Source organism: Cibotium barometz, chromosome 14, assembly GCF_041138505.1.
Source record: "Cibotium barometz isolate CiBa-2024 chromosome 14, ASM4113850v1, whole genome shotgun sequence".
Taxonomy (NCBI): Eukaryota; Viridiplantae; Streptophyta; class Polypodiopsida; order Cyatheales; family Cibotiaceae; genus Cibotium; species Cibotium barometz.
Genome location: NC_141059.1, coordinates 365,001 through 385,577, shown reverse-complemented (window position 1 = coordinate 385,577; position 20,577 = coordinate 365,001). Strand labels below are relative to the sequence as shown.

General features: G+C 41.4%; 1 protein-coding gene across 2 annotated transcripts in view; it reads right to left on the bottom strand.

Annotated features, from left to right (window-relative positions):
* LOC147631520 (protein PAM71-homolog, chloroplastic) overlaps positions 1–10,145 on the bottom strand; it is an 80,222-nt gene extending 70,077 nt beyond the window's left edge. The window contains exons 1-2 of one of the 2 annotated variants that reach the window (XM_086808026.1): positions 9,865–10,145; positions 9,387–9,522 (exon numbers count right to left, since the gene is read on the bottom strand). In XM_086808026.1, the coding sequence (XP_086664152.1) occupies positions 9,387–9,522; positions 9,865–10,003 (275 nt within the window). In that variant the 5' untranslated portion in view covers positions 10,004–10,145. Of the gene's footprint in view, positions 1–9,386; positions 9,526–9,864 lie in introns of both variants that reach the window. The other variant, XM_086808025.1, reaches the window with a different exon arrangement.
* Between the last annotated feature and the right edge of the window lie 10,432 nt (positions 10,146–20,577).

The following is a 20,577-nucleotide window of genomic DNA, read 5'->3' as shown; positions in this document are numbered from 1 at the left end:
GGACACGACTAGATTTGGATGGGCTCCAGGGTTGCATTCTTCAGAGGGTACGGGTGGTCGGCTTCCATCAGAGGCAGTGGCATGTAGACCCCTCACCGGCCTCGATAGGGGAGGACTGTTCTTGGAGATTATGGGCTTGGGACAGCAGGCCTCTTATTCGCCTTCAGTGGGACCCAGGTGAGTGGTTTTGGCGAGATCCCTACTCGGCCCCTACCAGCCCTGCCATCCCCTTTTTTCAGTACACAGCGAGGCTGGGGCGGCGGATTCAGAGACACAGGATAGCGAGCACCCCGGCAGCGGCCGAGCATTGGCGGCGACAGGGGCTCTCCCCCGCCTTTCTTAGGGACTTCTGGCAGCGCCTTTGGGCCAGTTTCCGGCCCCGGAAGGTGACGCTATTTCTCTGGCTCACAGCGCATAGAGGATTGGCTGTGGGGGCTTGGCTAGCTTTTGGCAGACACCCAGCGTCCTGCCCTCGGTGCGGCCATGCACAGGAGACACAGCGGCACTGCTTATGGGATTGCCCACAGGCACAGCAGGTCTGGCAGCGCGCTCTCAGGATGGTTTTTGCAGGCTCACCAGGTGAGATGTTGGTGACGTGGGGTGCGGTGGCTTGGGCCACGGACAGCGGCCCTGCACTTGGATATGAGGACGTCCCTGGCAGTGTGACCATCCAGGTCTCTGATAGGGCGATGGCGGTGGTTCCGACGCCAGACTTCTCTTCGGCAGCCTCTCAGGAGGGGGTCGGGCAGAGATGGGAGATGATCAGCAGCATGACGGCTTGGCACATATGGAGAGCCCGATGCAGGGAGGCCATTGACCACCAGGCGACTCCACCGGTGGAGGTCATACAGGCCCTCTGGGTGGACATCATTCACACCTTGAGAGGACACTGGGGGAAACTCCAGGGCGACTCGGATCGCATGAGAGGGCGCCGCAAGGCTTTCCTCCGCACTTGGCAGCCTGGCCCTTTCCTCACCGCAAGGGACGAGGATGTCACTTGGCACTATAGGCCGCCAGTTTGGCTTTTCTCACCTCCCTCATGTACTACTAGGTAGCCCCCCCCAGAGAGCGGCCAGCCACGGGGGGGAGCTCAGGTGTTCATTGTGTTTTCTATCCCTCCTTGCGAGGTGAGCTTTGTAGCCATATGGCGTTTTCTCATTAACTAATAGAAGGATCGTTTCTCCCAAAAAAAAAAAAAAAAAAAAAAAAAGAGTACAAAATTGCTACAAAAGGATAGGCCAAAAACTGGGCGACCGTCAACATGCGTACATACATGATACTACATACTACAATACATCATCGATGGGCTAGAAGGAGATAGATGCCCAATGCCTAGAGAGCTATAACATATCAAAAGTCTACATCATCACCAACATCTGCATGATCAACATGATCACTACTAGAGTGTCCATCAAGAGAGTTCTCTGAAGAGGACTCTTCGAAGGTGGACGAGACACTCTGGGGATCATTCTCGCTAAGTAGGTTGCCATCATCATCAAACAAGGGCTCTCTAGGCAGTGGGGTATCATCATGAGGGGGCAAGGGAATATCATCATGAAGGCGGGGATTGGAGCTCGAGGATCCCCGCCTCACATATGTGCGAAGGCCACCCTTTGCCGATGTCGAAGGCGGAGGCCTATGAACTCCAACTGCTCGGCCCCGTCCATGCTGACTCCTGGTGCTGCGAGTATCTGCTGCCACAAGCTCACTATAGAGCTCCATGAAGATTGCCTCCTCCTCCTCATCAGGCAATATGATCGCTTGCCTAATATGGCAATGGCAAGTGCACACGCTCCTGACAAACAGCTTCCTATAGGCTGCAAAGGGCAATGAATGGCTCTCTAGAAGACTGAAATTGCTCCATGCCCACCCCCAAAAAAAAAACACTCATTTTCGTACGGTATTGTACGAATCCGTACGGTACGGCAGGTACGTACGGTTTCAGCCGTACAACGTACGGAATCAACTATGGTGCAAGATATGGCAAGGGATGGACTGGAACGGACAAGAAGACCTGTCGGCGGCCCCCTATCCCATTACCGGAATAGTATTTGTCACGACCCTGTGTTTTTCTCTGGACAGTATGCAGGTGTGCACGGGGACATGGTGGACAGTGTGAATGGCATCAGGTTGGAGTCAAAAAGTAAACCCATGTGTGGACAACCCCAAGTGTGAAGGGGGCAAAGAAACTTTAATTTAAAAAGGTTTTATAACCTTTGGTGGGCAAAAATTAAAGTTATAAAGGTTTTAAAACCTTGGGAGGCCCCTAGGAAATTTATAGAGGCTACTCCACTTTTGGAGGTCCACGTCTCTCTCTTCTCTCTCTCTCTAGCTTTTGGGAAAAAAGAGTCGTGGAGGATTGATGTGCCAGTGCTCATGCGTGGAAAAGCTAAAGAGAAGGGGGTCGACTGCTGATTAAGGGCTGCTGCTGCTGACTTGTGTGTGCTGGAGCAGGCCGTACAGCAGCCGTACAGGTCTGTACAACAGCAAGTACTGCTGTGGACAGAGGGGGCGCTGAGCTGTGGGACAGAGACAGGCTGCAACAGGCGGCTGCAGCTGCTGAATTCAGGCTGTACAGGCTGTACGATTGCAAGTACAGTTCTGTACTTCTGCAGGTACACTGTACGGCCAGATCTGGTGCAAGTACAGGTGCTGGGCAACACTGTTGCAGGCGGCGCAGGCGACCAGCAGCAAATCAGCAAGCGGCTACTACTGGCTGCGCAGGTACAGGGGAGTTTACAGGCGGCTGGCTGCAGGCCGTTTCAGGAGGGGAGGTGTTGGGCTGAACACAGGCAGGCTGAGCAGGTCTCTCTCTATTTTTTCTCTCTCTTGTAAGGAGCGGGTTGAAGGAGGCGCTGAGCCAGGACTGTTTTGAGACTGTGTACATGGGTTATTGGCTACAAGTACAAGGTCACCTGGATATGTTTCTTGGCATGGGAGTGATGCAAGCTCGCATGGCTACGTGCTCATGGAGCAGATTGTTTTCTTCCTGCTAGAAAGGAACAGAGGGACCTACAGTTATGGGCATCTCTATGTTGCCAGATGTTTCATGAGGGAACAGGTCACTAGATGTATGCCGTTGTTGGCACTCTTGTTGAATGGTGCTATGAATGGTTCTGTTTGGAAACAGGACAGAAGTTTCAAAGGGAAACAGGCCTAAGGGTTTCACGTGGAAACAGGTCGTAGGTTTCTCGAGGAAACATGTTTTTGGGTTTCTCTAGGAGATAGGTCACATGCAGGCAGAAGGTACAGGAATGGACACATGTTTGGTACAGCCTTGCTACTGATTGGACACGGGACAGGGAATCCATGACAGAGATTGATAGTTCCCTTGGAAGGTAGAGAGGGTTGGTACAGGTGTGTCAACTGTATGGTATGCTGTGCTGTGATGCGAGTTCTCTTTTGAGAGACAGCTTGGGAGTCTGTGTTGTGATGTAGAAGCACTGGATGTGTCAGGGTGTGATGCTCTTCATAGTGGAGGCTATGGATGGTTGTGGCAGCCTTGATCATGGGAGAAAGCTTCTGTATGCAGACTCAATGTGAGAGAGTCTTTTGATATGAACAATGGCTGGACTTGTTTGTGGATGCCGTGTGGATTTGAAGCCATGATGCAGGTTCTTTGCAGGCTTTAGGAGTTCTACTGTGTCGGCTGAGTTCCCAGCCTTATTTTGTAATCAAAGCTCTTATAATCAATTAAAGAAATACCACAAGGGGCGCCACTGCGTTTTGGGGCCAATCGGTGTCCGTGTGCTGTTTGCAGGAGCACTCTAGCTCCCCCTGTTTGTTTTTCCTTTTCTAGGTTCTCAATGGCGTTGAAGTGTTTTATGTGCAAGTGTTTGTTTCACCGCCCGTCATGGCCGGTTTCAGTATTTGCTTTATTACTTTGAAGAGACTGACGGTGGACTGACGCTAAGCCAAATGCAAGATCTAGGAAGACCAAGAGTCGGGCTGAACTGTTCACGGCTGTAGAAACACCAATGATGTCCAATCTCAAGCCTATGGACTCTTCCCAATGGAATGACGGAAGGCTGAAAATTTGAGGCTGAGATAGGGGCTGTTTGGGACTGTTCTGGGCTATGTATGAATGCTGTAAATGAATATGAGAGAGTTCAACAACTGTTGCCCGCCTATACCTCATGCGCATCCTCCTGCAAAGAGAGTCCCGACTCCCTCCTCTTGTTTTTCATGGAGTCGACCAGCCTATAATAGTTGTGCTTTTCCTTTTTGTGCCAAAAGCGGCTGAGCTGCCCAAAATATCAACTTTTATGCTTTTCCCAGCTTGTTGGCCAAGTTTCCTCTAGGCGCCTCCTTCTGTCCACATATGCATGTCCAGAAAGTAATAAGTCCAGCCAATCTTTAATGATGTGTGAACCTATTGACTTATAATCCTTATAAGTTAGTTACACCAACAATTAAAATCCCATGTAGCTCATACTCTATTGCCATCTTTCAAGCCAAAATATGCCAGTGAATGCTTCAACTTTCTTTTGTGGAAAATCCCCGTTCACACCTTGGCTCCGTTCAGTGTGTGAAACACTGATCAAGACTGGTGAAGGGACCAAATGGTGACATCACCTCCATCTTATAAAGCAATTGTCCGCAACTGTGTAAGCCTGATACCAATGGAATACTCTTCTAAGTATGTGAGGCTCTATAGCCATACATGTACTGTCATGTCAGACTCGATACGGTGGCACACATGTATTGTCATGTCAGGCTCGACAGCACACACATGTATTGTCATGTCAAGCTCGATAGGCCACAAATGTACTGTCATGCAGGCTACTTATACCATACATGTATTGTCATGTCAAGCTACTTATGCCATACATGTATTGTCATGTCAGGCTACTCATGCCATACATGTACTATGATGTCAAGCTACTTATGCCATACATGTATTGTTATGTCAGGCTACTCATGCCATACATGTACTATGATGTCAAGCTACTTATGCCATACATGTATTGTTATGTCAAGCTACTTATGCCAGACACCAGAGTTCTTCCTATGACTTCATGTAGTCCAATCACACCAGGGGTAGCTAATCCCTTTTTCACGACGAGGTTATACAGAATGAACCTCGCTTCATGCGTATATATATCAATCCTCGATGGAAGCCTTATGGGTTGTGCATGCAGCCATGGAATCATTCCAAAAGCTTGAGCGAAACATCGACAATAATCCTCAAAAACAATAGCCCGTACTACACCACTAGGTGGGTTAGATAATCATGAGAGAAATCATAAAATTCCTTTCCATAACAAGAAAGTATTTCCATCTCGACATAGTTATAGGCATTGCGGCCATAATACAAGAAAGTAGAGATCCATTCCAAAAAAACTTAAAAGGTTACTGTCCACAACAAGAAATCTTTGCTTTCCTGAAACACCCTCAGAAAAAACACACTTGCTCCTTGCACTTTCATTCGAGGGTGAGCTTGCTGAAACAGCCAGAAATTCTGAGTATATACATAGATTGCTGGAACCAAAAAAGTACAACTTACAAATAAGGTAGTACTTAACCAAAAAGGAAGCATAATCATCGAAGGATTCCAAAAAGCATAGTTTGAACTATGACAAAACTAGCCTCCACAAAAAAAAAAAAAAAGACGATCTCAGAGCTCCTGAGACTCTCCTTCATACTCATCTGGTTTGAAGCCAGTGTGCCTTGTTTGAGTTCGTACAAATAGGGGAAGACGGTAGTTGCTCTCGGGCCTCCTATAAACTTTGGGGACAAAGAACCTGATCAAGCTAACACCCAACACCTTCTTTAACTCTGCACTTGGTTTTGTTTTCTTTGGAGGGCCACCCTTAAAGATCAAGAGTCCTCTCCAAATCCTCGTGTCTAACTGGAGGTGTCACCACCGAAGAGAATCTAGATCTCTTCTTTTCGTAGTAGGAGTTTCTGTCCAAACCCTCTGGTTGTTGATTCCTGTACTGTAGAGAAGGATGTGGGATGAAATGTTGGTTAGTAGGATTAACCTGGATATCCCTGTTCTCCCAAAGATATATGTAAGCTAGATCTCTGGGGTTTTCTACATATACTTGAGCAAGATCCCCAAAGATGTCCATAATGTCTCGATGTCAAGCCACTCTACCCTGGAGAAGCCTATTAACATAAGGATCCCATCTATAGAGTGTCAATAACGCTTCTTTGTCAACCAATCGCTTCAAAAGCTTATTAATTTCCTCACAAAAGAACTGTTGCTAGTTGTCAAGAGTCTTTTGGAATTCAGCAAACATCTACTCAAAAAGCTTGTATGGATTGTAACCCAATAAAGGTGACCTGTCCATGATATGGATAGCTATCAAATCGGGTTTTCACCAAGATCTTTTCCTTTTCTAAAGAGTTACTAACAAGCCAGAGTTACTAATAAGCCTACTCTACTAGAAAGGTTGAGCTCTTATACCAATGAAACCAATCCAGGAAACTCGGGCAATAGATAGACTCTTCAACAGATCTGAAAAAGAGAGAGGGAGAAACTGTCCACTGCCCTGTTGTACTGCCAGATTTGAAAAAGAGAGAAGCAGCCAGCTGCTACTACTGTGTACTGCCAGAGCAGTGTAAGGCCAGATCTGAAAGAGAGTTCAACAACTGCTGCCCGCTTGTGCCTCATGCGCATCCTCCTGCAAAGAGAGTCCCTCCTCCTGCTTTTCATGGAGTCGACCAGCCTATAATAGCTGTGCTTTTCCTTTTTGAGCCAAAAGTGGCTAAGTTGCCCAAAATATCAACTTTTATGCTTTTCCCATCTTGTTGGCCAAGTTTCCTCTTCTGTCCACATATGCATGTCCAAAAAGTAATAAGTCCGGCCAATCTTTAATGATGTGTGAACCTATTGACTTATAATCCTTATAAATCATACCAACAAATAAAATCCCATGTAGCCTCATACTCTGTTGCCATCTTTCAAGATGCTTCAGCTTTCTTCTGTGGAAAATCCCCATTCACACCTTGGCTCCGTTCAGTGTGTGAAACACTGATCAAGACTGGTGAAGGGACCAACTGGTGACAACACACCCTACGGTTGCGTAGTTATGGACATCCCTGGCTCCTCGGGACAACACAAATATATACCTAGATTGCCCAAATTCACCTTTTAGGAACGTGCATGTTATATACTGGTGGTAGTCAACAATAGTGAGTGTAGAACACTGTATCAAGATATGCTCTCACACACACACTCCACACACACACACACACACACACAATAAAATAGGCAAGCAACACATAGCAAACACGTGCTCAAGCATAAATATCAAGAATATCACACTCTTATGCTACAGCAAAACACTCATGCAAGAAAACTCAATTCACAATGGTTGTACCATCACGAGATTTCTTGCACTCAATCCTGGAGACTAACCACTTGATTCTACGCACCCGGGAAGAATCGTAACACTTGGTCCTCCTATTGGCATAAATCCGAGAATTGTACCACTTGAACTATCTTGCTACCAAACTCCCAAAACAGTACCACTTCAGCCACTAGCTCACCATTGTAGCTAACGCTAGCTCACCACTCAAGCTAACACGCCTAAACTCTGGAGGTCGTACCACTTGAGTCCACTAGCGTAAACATATCCATGGATAAAACTAGAAAATAAATAACTTTTTATTAACAAAATAAAAAGTATTACAAAGGTAATCGGGGACTAATCCAAAATGGTGATATCGAAGCAATAGGAAGTTTGAGCAAGGTAGGCTTTCATAAAACCACTCCACATTCGACCATATCTTAACACTATATTGTTACTTTGTGGATTTGTAAAAGGCATTTATATAGTTCCACAAAGATTAGCCAATTGAGACAAAAAGGTGTGACAAAACAATCACTTGGAACCCTGGCCACATTCTACGAGCAGGTCACTCGTTCATCACAAATGCAAAGAGCAAGGGCCATAGGAGACGCGACATAGGACAAGAGGAGTGACAAGGAAAACTTGAGTGCATGGACTAAGTGAAAAGGAGTTTGAGCCATGTGTAAGGCACACTTTTAGTGAAAAGGATTTTGAGCCATGTGTAAGGCACACTTTCCATAAAACCACTCCACACTCAACCACATCTTATCCATAGTTCTGGAAAACCACTCCACACTCAACCACATCTTAACCATGGAGAAACAGCGGAGTTTTTGGACCATTTCAGAGGATCCAAAGGTCCAATGGCCATTTCAGCCATTCCCTGACAACGCCTCTTATTTCCCTTGCAAAGCCCCAATTTCAAGCTGATATTAGCTTCTCTTTTGTTCTTTCTTCTCACCAGTCTTCTTTTCCCTAGTCGCCAGCCATATACTCTCCTGTTTTCTAACATCTCCATGTGTTCTCTCTTTTTTTCTTCACTCCCCCCCCCCCCCTTATTTTGCAACCCCCTTTCTCCCCATTTCAGCCCCCTCAAAATTGCGGTTTCCATTTCCGCTTTGCTTTGCTTCTGGCTTTTGTTTTCCTCTTTCCCATAGCTATGATCTTAACACTATATTATTGCTTTGAGGATTTACAAAAGGCCATTGTACAAATTCCACAGCTGCGCTAGTACAGTGACATATAACTGTCCCCTTTTCGAGATTGACCAAGGGATATACGTCACTAGCATGAGAGCGATTCTTTCAGATGCATTTTCAGCACATTCCAAAAAAAATCCCTCCTTTTCAGCTCATTAGTTCAACAAATAGCAATGTATGGAGCACCTTGTTGGGAAGTCGGCCACACATCACTAGATTAGAGCAATGTAGAATATTGCTAGTCATAATGTTCTCATCTCTCCTCCCAGCAAATCCTCTACCCGCACCACCTCATTCTATCAGAATTCGAGGACTGCCCACTCCACAATGTCCACATACATGCTGCATTTCAGCTGATCACTTACATACAGCAACTTTGCAAATATGGTACAGGGGCAAGCACCAACTCCCATGGCTGATTTTCTCCTCATCCATGCATTTGGCTTTGCAGGATTAGACATGCCATAGCATCCAGATGGATAAAACAAAATGAAAAGCTTGACGACTTGCCATGATTGGAGAATTTGATGCATGCAGCCTGTGGGCACCTCGTGACATACAGCCCCTCTTGAGGTACTAGGTAGCAGCCAGGATGGACTATTCTCACACCCATGGTCCCCAATGTTTATATCCCCTTGCAGCTTAATGTAGGCCCTCTTCATGCCCAAAGGCATGCCAAATACCCTCTCCCTTCATTTTTCAACGACATGAGAGTTACAAAAACCTAAATATTTTAATGCAAGCATACATATAACAATCTGTCAATCTAAACAAAGACAATTCGATTCAAATGTTTTCATCGGTGTCCATGAATACCCAACTTTAATTCTCCCTGTAGCTTAATGAGCAGCACATCTTAAAATTTAAATGAAGCTATGCCACTTACTCATCAGTATTCCACTGTTTCTCCACCTGGAACTTCTCCGGTTGACTGTTGCGATTATCAGCTCCAAAATCAGTGCTTGATGCACGCAAGATTAATCTTGATGATAAAGGGTTCCATCTTAGCCCGTGTTTGTATGCTACTGCAAGTGCAAAGAAGCAATTAAAGATACTTGCCCAGTGCAAAATGCCATGTTATACCCTTGTGCACGCCTTTCTACATTGATCATGCCATAATATGATCACTTTAGGTCCTTAGGTTTCTAAAACTGCGTTATCCCATATCGTTCACTTTTGATACTTCAAGGGGGTGTTTGGGATGAGGGGAGAGTCCGATTGTCTGTCATACGTACAATCATGTGCAATTGTATCATTCCCTACGATTTAACCGGTCCGTGCAACCGCATCATCCGTGCGCTCAATCCTCCCAAGGTTATGACATTACACAAAAACTTAAAAATGAATTCCAAAAGAAAACTCACGAGATTTGGTAATGGGCAGCTTGCGCGGCAGGATGAACTTCCGACTCGGCTCGGAGAGTGAAAGGCAGTGGTGTCTGGGAAGCGAGCACAGGGACGATACTTGGTGAAGACCACAGCGAGTGGCCAGAAAACACGACATTTCCTTCTTTATGCCAAAGGTATGAGCCTCTTTCTCGCAAGCTTTCCTTGATATGCTTGGCGCTGGTTGGCCAACCGGACAGAGAGAAGGGAGGAGGTTTTGTATGTGTGTAGCCTATCCGTAGGGTGGGTCGAGCCGACGATTGTGCCACGTGGTCGACACACTTACGGCCTTACGGGGCGTATACTTTCGCGCCTGTTGGCGCATCATACCACGTACACAAACTTTTATATGATGATTTCACTATTACAATAATGTGGTGTCATCGATTGTGAAGTCAAGACATGGATGGATGTGGGCTTACCTCCACTATTACAATGTGTCATTACAATTAGAAAGTGATCAGAATCAATGGCTATAGTACGTACATCTCTATCCATGGGGTGTGTTTTTCCTACGCAAAGTTCTTATTTTATCATTTAGTCTCGTTTTTGGAGGTAGACATGATAGGTGGCCCAATCATGTATCAACCTAGGTTCTAGCATATATGGTCATTCAAGTATGGCATGCTAGGACCTTGCTTGTGCTGAAAATACATAACTAAGAAGGATTGTGTGAAGTTCAACCACATGTTTTGATTTTGATGACCTTTAGAATCCCGTTTGGTTTGGTTGTGGTGCTATTAACAAGTTTTATGTTTGTTTCATTCAAGGGCAGTTTTCCCAAGGTGTCCCAACGGAAGTGATGGCCTAGGTAAGGTGGGGCTTCAATGGTGGCAGTCTATATGTGTGCAGTGTTTGATATTCTACATGGAGAGATTTGGATTAAGATTAAACCCCAAGTGATGGCCTAGGTAAGATGGGTTTCACTTGTGGTCTAAATGTGTGAAAGGTTTCATATTCCACCACTTGATCAAGCATACGGTTCAATTTAGTCTTGATCCCTTTGACCAACTATGGCACCTTCTCAATATGAAATTTTTCCAACTGTAGGTTGAGATACTCCTTTGAGCCTTTTGGGATGTATGTTTGGTCTATTGATGCATTTTCTCTATCAACAAGCCTAGGTTTAGGCTTGGGTCATAAATAATGACTAAGGTTCTTCATATGGATGGTGGGTTCCCGATGTGCTTGGAATGACATTTCATTTACCCTTCTCGGTAGGGTTGTCATTAGGTTGCACTAATTTTGTTATCAAGCCTAGGTTTAGGCTTGGGTTATGTGGATCACTCACCAAGCTGAAGAAGTTTCTTCATCCGATCTACCTAGTTTTAAGCTTGGGTTCCATTGGATCACTCATAGATGACTAAGATGAAGAAGTTTCTTCATTCGATTTGCCTTAGATGGTGAATTGTTACCTTGCCTGTGTTCTTGGAACGACATTTCATTTTTCCTTCTCGATAGGTTTACCATTAGGTTTCACTTGTTCCCTTTACCTCTTTCGAGGTTAAAGCTTTGTGTTGATGAAGGGTCTTTGAGGTTAAAGCTTTGTGTTAGGTTTCAACTAAAGAAGGGTCTTTTGAGGTTGAGGCCTTGGTAGCCTCCATCTGATCATGTTTCTTTGCAAGCATAATGTTATAGAGACTCAATACATTCAATGGTGTGTTTGGAAAGGGTTCCACCGTGGTGTTAGCTATTACAAAATGCTTTTGTGTGCCTTAGCGAGGATAATCTATGTTGATATAATCATTCCCCAACTATGACACAAAGGTTGTGAAGGGGCACTCTCTATAGAGGTGGTCAGTCCCGCAACCTTTGCAACGCATAGGGATGAAAATTGAGGGAGTGAGAGTGACTTTCATTGGACACTCAACAATACAGAACACACCTTCGAAATGAACTCATGGAGGGATTTGTATAGTGAGAACTATAGGTGTTATGATTGGGGTGGTGGAACTTGAAGTTAACCACATGATTGAGAAGCTACTAGACATTGTGGTAGGGCACGATGTAATGTGGAACATTGCAAAGCATAGTTCCCTAAATCTTGATAGTTGTGAAATTAAGGATTTGGGAATGAAGGAGGGTACTTTAGATGTATCTAATGCATGGGTTCCAACACTTTATTCTCAGAGAAGAAATACATCAAGGGTGGATATATAACACATGGGTTTGTGTTCATGTCACCTTCACAAACTCGTATCATTTAATCATGTTGCAAGATGCATGTCATGTTGCAAGATGCATGTCATGTTGACAAGCTGGTATCAATTAATCATACTGCAAAATGCATGTTACGAGGGTGTTACGTAGAGGGGCACAAAGATTGGGCTTGATTTGTTAGATGCCCCCTTGCTAAAGGTTTTGCACCATCCACCGTATCTATTTGTTTAGAAGGAGGATAGTACATTTGCAACAAGTTTAGGTCAATGATTTGAGGTTCAATGTTGGTTGGGTTGCATCACAAGAGTTTCATGGGCTTGCATCACATGAGTGAGAGGCTCTTGTCCGGACAAGAGACTAATCCCTCGGTTCTTCCAAAACCGAACCCGAAAAAACATCCCTCGCCTAGAAAGCATGAGCGAATACTCCAAAATATTTTTATTCCAAAACCGAACCCGAAAAAACATCCCTCGCCTAGAAAGCATGAGCGAATACTCCAAAATATTTTTATTCTAACGTAGTCAAGAGTCTTAACTAACCAAACTGATCTGACCGAACCAGTAAGTCACATGGTCAAGGAAGAGACTTGCACTTGGATCATAGAGACCAACGCTTTTTTCCTCATCGAGAGGCACAACCATTGATTCTTTTCCATAGAGCAAGACTATCCTGGATTTACTTCATCTATCATACCATAGCAAAATTGAGTCTCATTTTAGGAATCCATCAGTCCAGTCTAGTCCCATGGGTTAGCCCAACTGCCCAACCACTGTAGTGATAGGATCCATTTAGGAATTTGGTTATGTTTTGTCCCGATACCAGGGAAAAAAGTTCCCAGGCCCCCTCGCCGCCGCCGGCGCTTCATGCAAACTTCAAGATAGTCACACCACTCACACACCCAATATGAAATTACCTGTTTCACAGAATGCACCTGTCCACTCAGGGGCCTTTTTAATAGTTCCTAGCTCATAGTACCTAGAAATATATTCACTTATATAAATCCAGATGGACTCTTCGTTGAAGATCAGCAAAATCAACCAACAGATCCATATAAAAGAGCCATGGACTCATTCGTTGAGGACCAGCAAGGTCAATCAACCAAATCCATGCCCGAGTTCAGAAAACAACTCTAACACCTTGTTCCATTTTCTTCCTCGACGCACGTGTGGGTATCTTCGACGACCCAGAGCGCGAGCATCGTATGGTCAGCACCCTCTAGGACCCTTCGTCTCGCAGGTCACCTAGCGCTTCACTCACATAAGCCGCTTCCTTGGTCCCTCATCCACTGTACTGGAAGCTCACCATTTAAATCGAACCGAGGCTGGTCAAGACCTCGACCTTGCTACACGAGTCGTCCTCCGTTGACTCTCCGTCAGCTGTTGCAACTTTATCACTTTGGTCTCCACAACGTCATTCACAAGATGGTCAAAATGCTTCCCCAGCATTCTTGACATAAAACAGTCATTTAAAAACAAGTTATAAATACTGTTTCTAATGAACTCTCATCTTTCCACATTATTCCACATCATTTCTCGTTATTCCACTTTCTTCTATATCAATTCACATTGCTTAATCCACATCTAATCATATGTATTCCCATCATCCATCATCCAATTACGTTATATTACATCCCATCACATCTATCCACATCTATCCTCATCACATCTCATCCATTCTCATCTACCCACATCCACATCACATCCCTTCACATCACATCTCATCCATTCACAACCACCTCGATCCACATCACATCCATTCACATCACATCTATCCCGATTCACATCACATCTCATCCATTCACATCTATCCCGATTCACATCACATTGCATCACATTCACATCTCATTCATTCACATCTATCCTGATTCGCATCACATCACATCACATTCACATCTCATTCATTCACATCTATCTCGATTCGCATCACATCTCATTCATTCACATCTATCCTGATTCACATCACATTCATTCACATCTCATTCATTCACATCTATCCTGATTCACATCGCATTCACATCTATCCCGATTCACATCACATCCTTTCACATATCCTCACATCTCATTCTCATCTCTTCATTCACATCCACATCCATTTACATCACCTCACATCCCATCCACATTCATTTACATCACACCACATCTTTATCACATCCACTCACATCTTATCACATTGTATTCACGTCTTATTCACATCGCATTCACATCTATTCACATTTAGTAACATTTTCTATTTTTGATACCGATGGGACTTTTCTAAATTTCCGTCGATTGCTTGGCCTAGGTAAAGGTTCTTTTTCTCGACGGATATTTTCATATTCTTTGTCAATTTTCTCAAGTGAAATATATTCAATATTCTTCTTTTTGAGTAGAAGATTCATGGGATTTACAAAAATCAATTCTACCCGTATTTTCCAATAATGCTCAAAATTTCACTTTTGATAACTACTCATAATTTGAATTATGCTAAAAATTCCTCTTTTTTCCATTTAACTTCTTGGATCTCAATTATCATGGGAATTCCTCTTTTTACATTTAAATGATTGAACTCCAAATGTCATGGGAATTCCTCTTTTATCATAAAATAATTTTATCTAAAATTTCTCTTTTCTTTAATAAGATATCCATTATTTCAATTTTACCAAGAAATCCACTTTTACCATTTAAATGATTGAATTCCAAATGTCATGGGAATTCCTCTTTTATCATTTAAATTTTTTTCATGCATAAATAAAATTTATCTAAAATTTCTCTTCAAATTTAAATAAAAATATCTATTAATTCAATTATGCCAAGAATTTCACTTTTACTATTTAAATGATTGAATTCCAAATGTCATGGAAATTCATCTTTTATCATAAAATAAATTTATCTAAAATTTCTCTTTTCTTTAATAAGATATCCATTATTTCAATTTTACCAAGAATTCCACTTTTACCATTTCAATGATTGAATTCCAAATGTCATGGGAATTCCTCTTTTATCATTTAAATTTTTCTCATGCATAAATAAAATTTATCTAAAATTTCTCTTCAAATTTAAATAAAAATATCCATTAATTCAATTATGCCAAGAATTTCACTTTTACTATTTAAACTATTAAATTTCAAATGTCATGGAAATTTCTCTTTATCAATGAGAAGCATCATTTGACTAGAGAATTGGTCATAGGAATGACCATTCTTTTGGGGAGAGAGAGATATACATAAAAACATCCTAAATTAAGCATAAAGATAAACTTTTTATTATTAATCATTAGAATTCTTTAGAATTCTTAATTTGCATTGAAAAACGATCCATTTGAAACTTCTCAAGCTTGAGAGGGGTTGAGAATTGAACACATTGAGAATATTAGAGAAAAACCATGAAATTATATCTTACCTCTTAATTTTGCTTGCTTCTTTCTCTTAGAAGGAAGCCCCCAACCAATCAATTGGTTAGTGTGTTGAGAGGAAAGCTCCAAGGATGGTTGAAGAGAGAGAGAAGCTCCAATCTCTCCATAATATATAGGATTTTTAAGAGATAATAGAAAATATGCTTATTTTAATGTAATACTGGCATGGTCTAGTTCACAGATGAGAATACAAAACAATGAGGGTCTATTTATAGGTGAGGGAGGCCACTAACTGAGTCCAAGTAAGTTCTAGAATTTTCCAGCTTCAGCTTAGTTGAATTTGGACAAGATTTGGACCAGTTTAGCTCCCATTTTGATCTAGTTTGATTCAGGAGAGAGGACCAGTTTAGCTCCCATTTTGATCTAGTTTAATTCAGGAGAGAGGAGAGATAAAAATATCTTCATATTTTTCAATTAAAAACTTATCCACATGTGTGAAATAGGTGCCTACCTTAAAGGTCTCCCCTTCCTTACTAAGGTGTCAAAAATTCATCATTCCTCCAAAATATCTCATTTTTTTAGTAATATCTTATAGTTTAACTAATAAACCTTGTACTCAGTCAACTCTTCATCTTATGTGAGCATTTACTCATTTTTGGGTATTTTTTTTATTCATTGGATTTATCTCATCCCAACACTTGGATTAATCTTATTGGCCCATAGGAACGTTAATTGGACCATAATTCAAAAATTTCAGAAAATCTTGACCCTTAGGCTAAGGTCTTTTAAATCATTTTTAATTGATTCCTAATGCTATTTGGAGAATTTATTTTGAATTTCTATTTCAAAGAAATATATTTTTGATATTTGGAGAATTTGTTTATCCAAAAATATCTCAATATTGAATTACCTCTCTCTAGATATTTTCTCTCTCTCTCGGCCAAAACATGGTAAAACAAAATCTTTCCTCTATTTCAGAGAGGGGAATAATTACAAGAACAGAAGGAGAGGTTCTTACACCTTTACACCTCAAAAGCTGGACGGAGAAATCTTACATCCTACCCCACTTAAAAAAACGCGAGATGTCCTCATCTCGTAGATGGAGTATAATCTCTTTCATCTTCTTCTTCTTCAATCACTTCTAGCGTTATTGCTTTGGAAGTGGACGGCCGATTTGGGAACATCTCTCTTTGTCTTTCCATATTCTGAGACGGAGATCTTGCATTACTTTGGATTGAAACTGAGGGTTGGTTAGAGGGTCTACCTCTGGGATTTCCCTGATTTTGACGGAAAGGAACCTAATTACTCTAGAAGGAAGGAAGGAGCTCGAGTCTGGAATCTTGGTCCTTGATTTCGCCCCGAAAACCTTGATATAAAAGGAGTTGGGTAATCCATACTGTGATGTCCAAATCCTTGACAGTTATAGCATTCCACTTCCTTATTCAAGGGTGGAACTTTTGAAGTTGAATTCCAGGGGATTGAGTTCCGGGAAAAGGACCTTTCGTCCATTCTGGAACTTTCCATATCCTGAGCTTGACTTTGTTGTCTCTTAGGTGGTGGAAGGTTGGAATCACCTTCTGGAGCTAGAAATCTTTTGAAAGATGATGGTGTTGGCTTGGTATTTTTTCACTAGGATATTCAAAGGTTCGTTCAGTCCCCGAATGAACCTAGCCATCAGCTGTTCTTCATCCAGCGTGGCAAGTACTTGAGGAGAAGAGCGAATACTTGGTGATACATTTCAATAGTTCTACTCCCCTGGGTTAACTCTAAGAATTCATTCATCTTGGTTTTCATAAAGCCGGGAGGACTGAATCTCTTCCTTAGGTAAAATTTGAGATCATTCCATGTCTGGGTGTTCCAATCCAGATGGTTTGTCTTGCATTGGTCTCTCCATGCCACTCTGGTTGTTTCGACTATCTTCAGCCTTGCAAGAGCCATTTTACTTTTCTCGTTGTACTCGGTGACATCGAAATATTATTCCATTGCTTTAATCCACTTCTCCACAGCCTCGCCCAACTTTTCCCCTTCACCCTTGAAAGATCCAGGCTGCAATCTATGAAGAGTTTTACGAACATCCAAGTCGAGCTCTTCCTCATCGAGTTGGGGGTTATCATTCCTACCACGACGACCTCGATCCATGATCCTATCAATACAAAAATTCTTGTTAAGTCCCTTTATTTATAATTCAAATTCGACTTTAGATCCAACTGATTCTGGGGTTCTTTAGATTGGTCAGCCCCCCCACAGAATCATGGGATAAAGATCCATTCTAACAGAAGAACATACAGAACTCATTATCATAGAATAATTCATTCATATTCTTAACACAATAATGGTCCATCAGACTCAAAATTCCATCTGAACATTCCTCCATAAGAATTTTAGTTATGCAGGTTCAAAATTTATCATCCCTTAATTAGAGTCATTGGGTCAAGGTCAACAATAGCAATCTGTCAACAGTAGCAATCTGTCAGCACAATCCACTAATCTCATAGTGATTTGCTGGTCACAATCATCATTCTAGTTATTATCATCTCACTGGGATTCGTCCCATTCATCCTCATTGTGGCTTTGTTAAACTTATCTTCTTTCAACTAGAATTCAGGAATCATTATCTTTTTAATCAGAATCCAAATCAACTCATCAATTCTCAACCAGAATTTTAAAATCATATCAACCAGCATTCGAATTCATCACCTAGATAGCATTTTTGCTTATAATTTCAAGGTCTTAGATTTACTCATATATATTGTCAGAAAAGAGCTACAGTTATACCCACGGTATATATGGGTAGTCACGGTCCTTCGAGTTATAAGATAAATACCATCATATCTAGGCCTCAAGCAAGTCAGGGATTCCATACAATTGCGGTACTTCCATCTAAAGACCCAATTACCAATTTATGAATCTTCATTCTGAATATCAATTTGTATGAATTTCATCACACAGTTACAATCTTTTACTGGTACATAAATTTTTGACATTTCTTGCTTCTCGGTTGATCCACTTTAGCCAATTTGCTCTAATACCAGCTGAAAGATCCCTGCCCCCTCTGCGCAACGAATTTGGAGGTGCTAGCAGCGGAAGTAGCACTTCTTGCGCAAGGCAGAGCCTCTCACTCGGGGCCATGCCCACGGATATCCGGACAAGAGACTAATCCCTCGGTTCTTCCAAAACCGAATCCGAAAAAACATCCCTCACCCAGAAAGCACGGGCGAATCCTCTAAAATATTTTTATTCTAACGTAGTCAAGAGTCTTAAATAACCAAACTGATCCGACCGAACCAATAAGTCAAGTCTTAAATAACCAAACTGATCCGACCGAACCAGTAAGTCACATGGTCAAATCAAGGAAGAGACTTGCACTTGGATCATAGAGACCAACGCTTTTTTCCTCATCGAGAGGCACAGCCATTGATTTATTTCCATAGAATAAGACTATCTGAGATTTACTTCATCTATCGTACCATAACAGAATTGAGTCTCATTTTAGGGATGCATCAGTCTAGTCTAAATCCCATGGGTTAGCCAACCGCCCAACCACTGTAGTGATAGGATCCATTTAGGAATTTGGTTATGTTCTGTCCCAGGTACTAGGGAAAAAAGTTTCCAGGCTTCCTAGCCGGTGCTTCAAGATAGTCACACCACTCACACACCCAATATGAAATTGCTTGTTTCACAATCTTTTAATGAAACCATAGTATGACTGATCATAATCCTCCAAAATATTCGGTTGAATTCACATCACATTGCATCACATTCACATCATCTTTATTCACATCTATCCCAATTCACATCACATCACATCACATCACCACATTCACATCTCATTCATTCACATCTATCCCGATTCACATCACATCTCATTCACATCTATCCTTATTCATATCACATCACATCACATTCACATCTATCTCGATTCACATCACATCACATCACATCCTTTCATATATCCTCACATCTCATTCTCATCTCTTCATTCACATCCACATCCATTTACATCACCTCACATCCCATCCACATTCATTCACATCACGCCACATCTTTATCACATCCACTCACATCTTATCACATCGCATTCACATCTTTTCTTTAATAAGATATCCATTATTTCAATTTTACCAAGAATTCCACTTTTACCATTTCAATGATTGAATTCCAAATGTCATGGGAATTTCTCTTTTATCATTTAAATTTTTTTGATGTATAAATAAAATTTATCTAAAATTTCTCTTCAAATTTAAATAAAAATATCCATTAATTCAATTATGCCAAGAATTCCACTTTTACTATTTAAATGATTGAATTTCAAATGTCATGAAAATTTCTCTTTTATCATTTAAATTTTCTCGTGCATAAATTAAATTTATCTAAAATTCTTCTAAAAATATTCATTATTTTAATATATCAAATTTTCTCTTTTTTCATTTAATTACATGGATCTCCATTCTCATGGAAATTCCTCTTTCTGCATAAAAATAAAATTACCAAAATTACCTCTTTTCTTAATTACTTATTTATGCATAAACACTAAAAATTAGTTTTCCATGAATGTAATGAAAATTCTTTTAGCATAGGATGACTAATCCTAGAATATGGTAGGATGTCCTCTTTTCATATTATGCATAAAAAGGAGTTATGTATTAATTTCTAAAAGTTTTACCATAGCTCCATTGCTATTACTGATAATTTTTAATATTTTGGGAAGGAATAAGACTTTATAATACTATTATGATAGAATAACTATCATTTAGACCTAAATCCAATTTATGGAATTAAATCATAAGTTTATCATAATTTTATTAGCATATAAGCATTAAAAAGCCATTTCTTTAACCTCTAGCTTAACTAGCATAGAGTTTGATTTTTGAATTGAGAATTTATCAGAATTAGTCATAGGAATGACCATTTTTTTGGGGAGAGAGAGATATACATAAAAACATTCTAAATTAAGCATAAAGATATTTTTTTTGTGATTAATCATTAGAATTCTTTAAAATTCTTAATTTGCATTGAAAAACAATCCATTTGAAACTTCTCAAGCTTGAGAGGGGTTGAGAAGTGAACACATTGAGAATATTAGAGAAAGACCATGAAATTATATCTTACCTCTTGATTTTGCTTACTTCTTTCTCTTAGAAGGAAGCCCCCAACCAATCAATTGGTTAGTGTGTTGAGAGGAAAGCTCCAAGGATGGTTGAA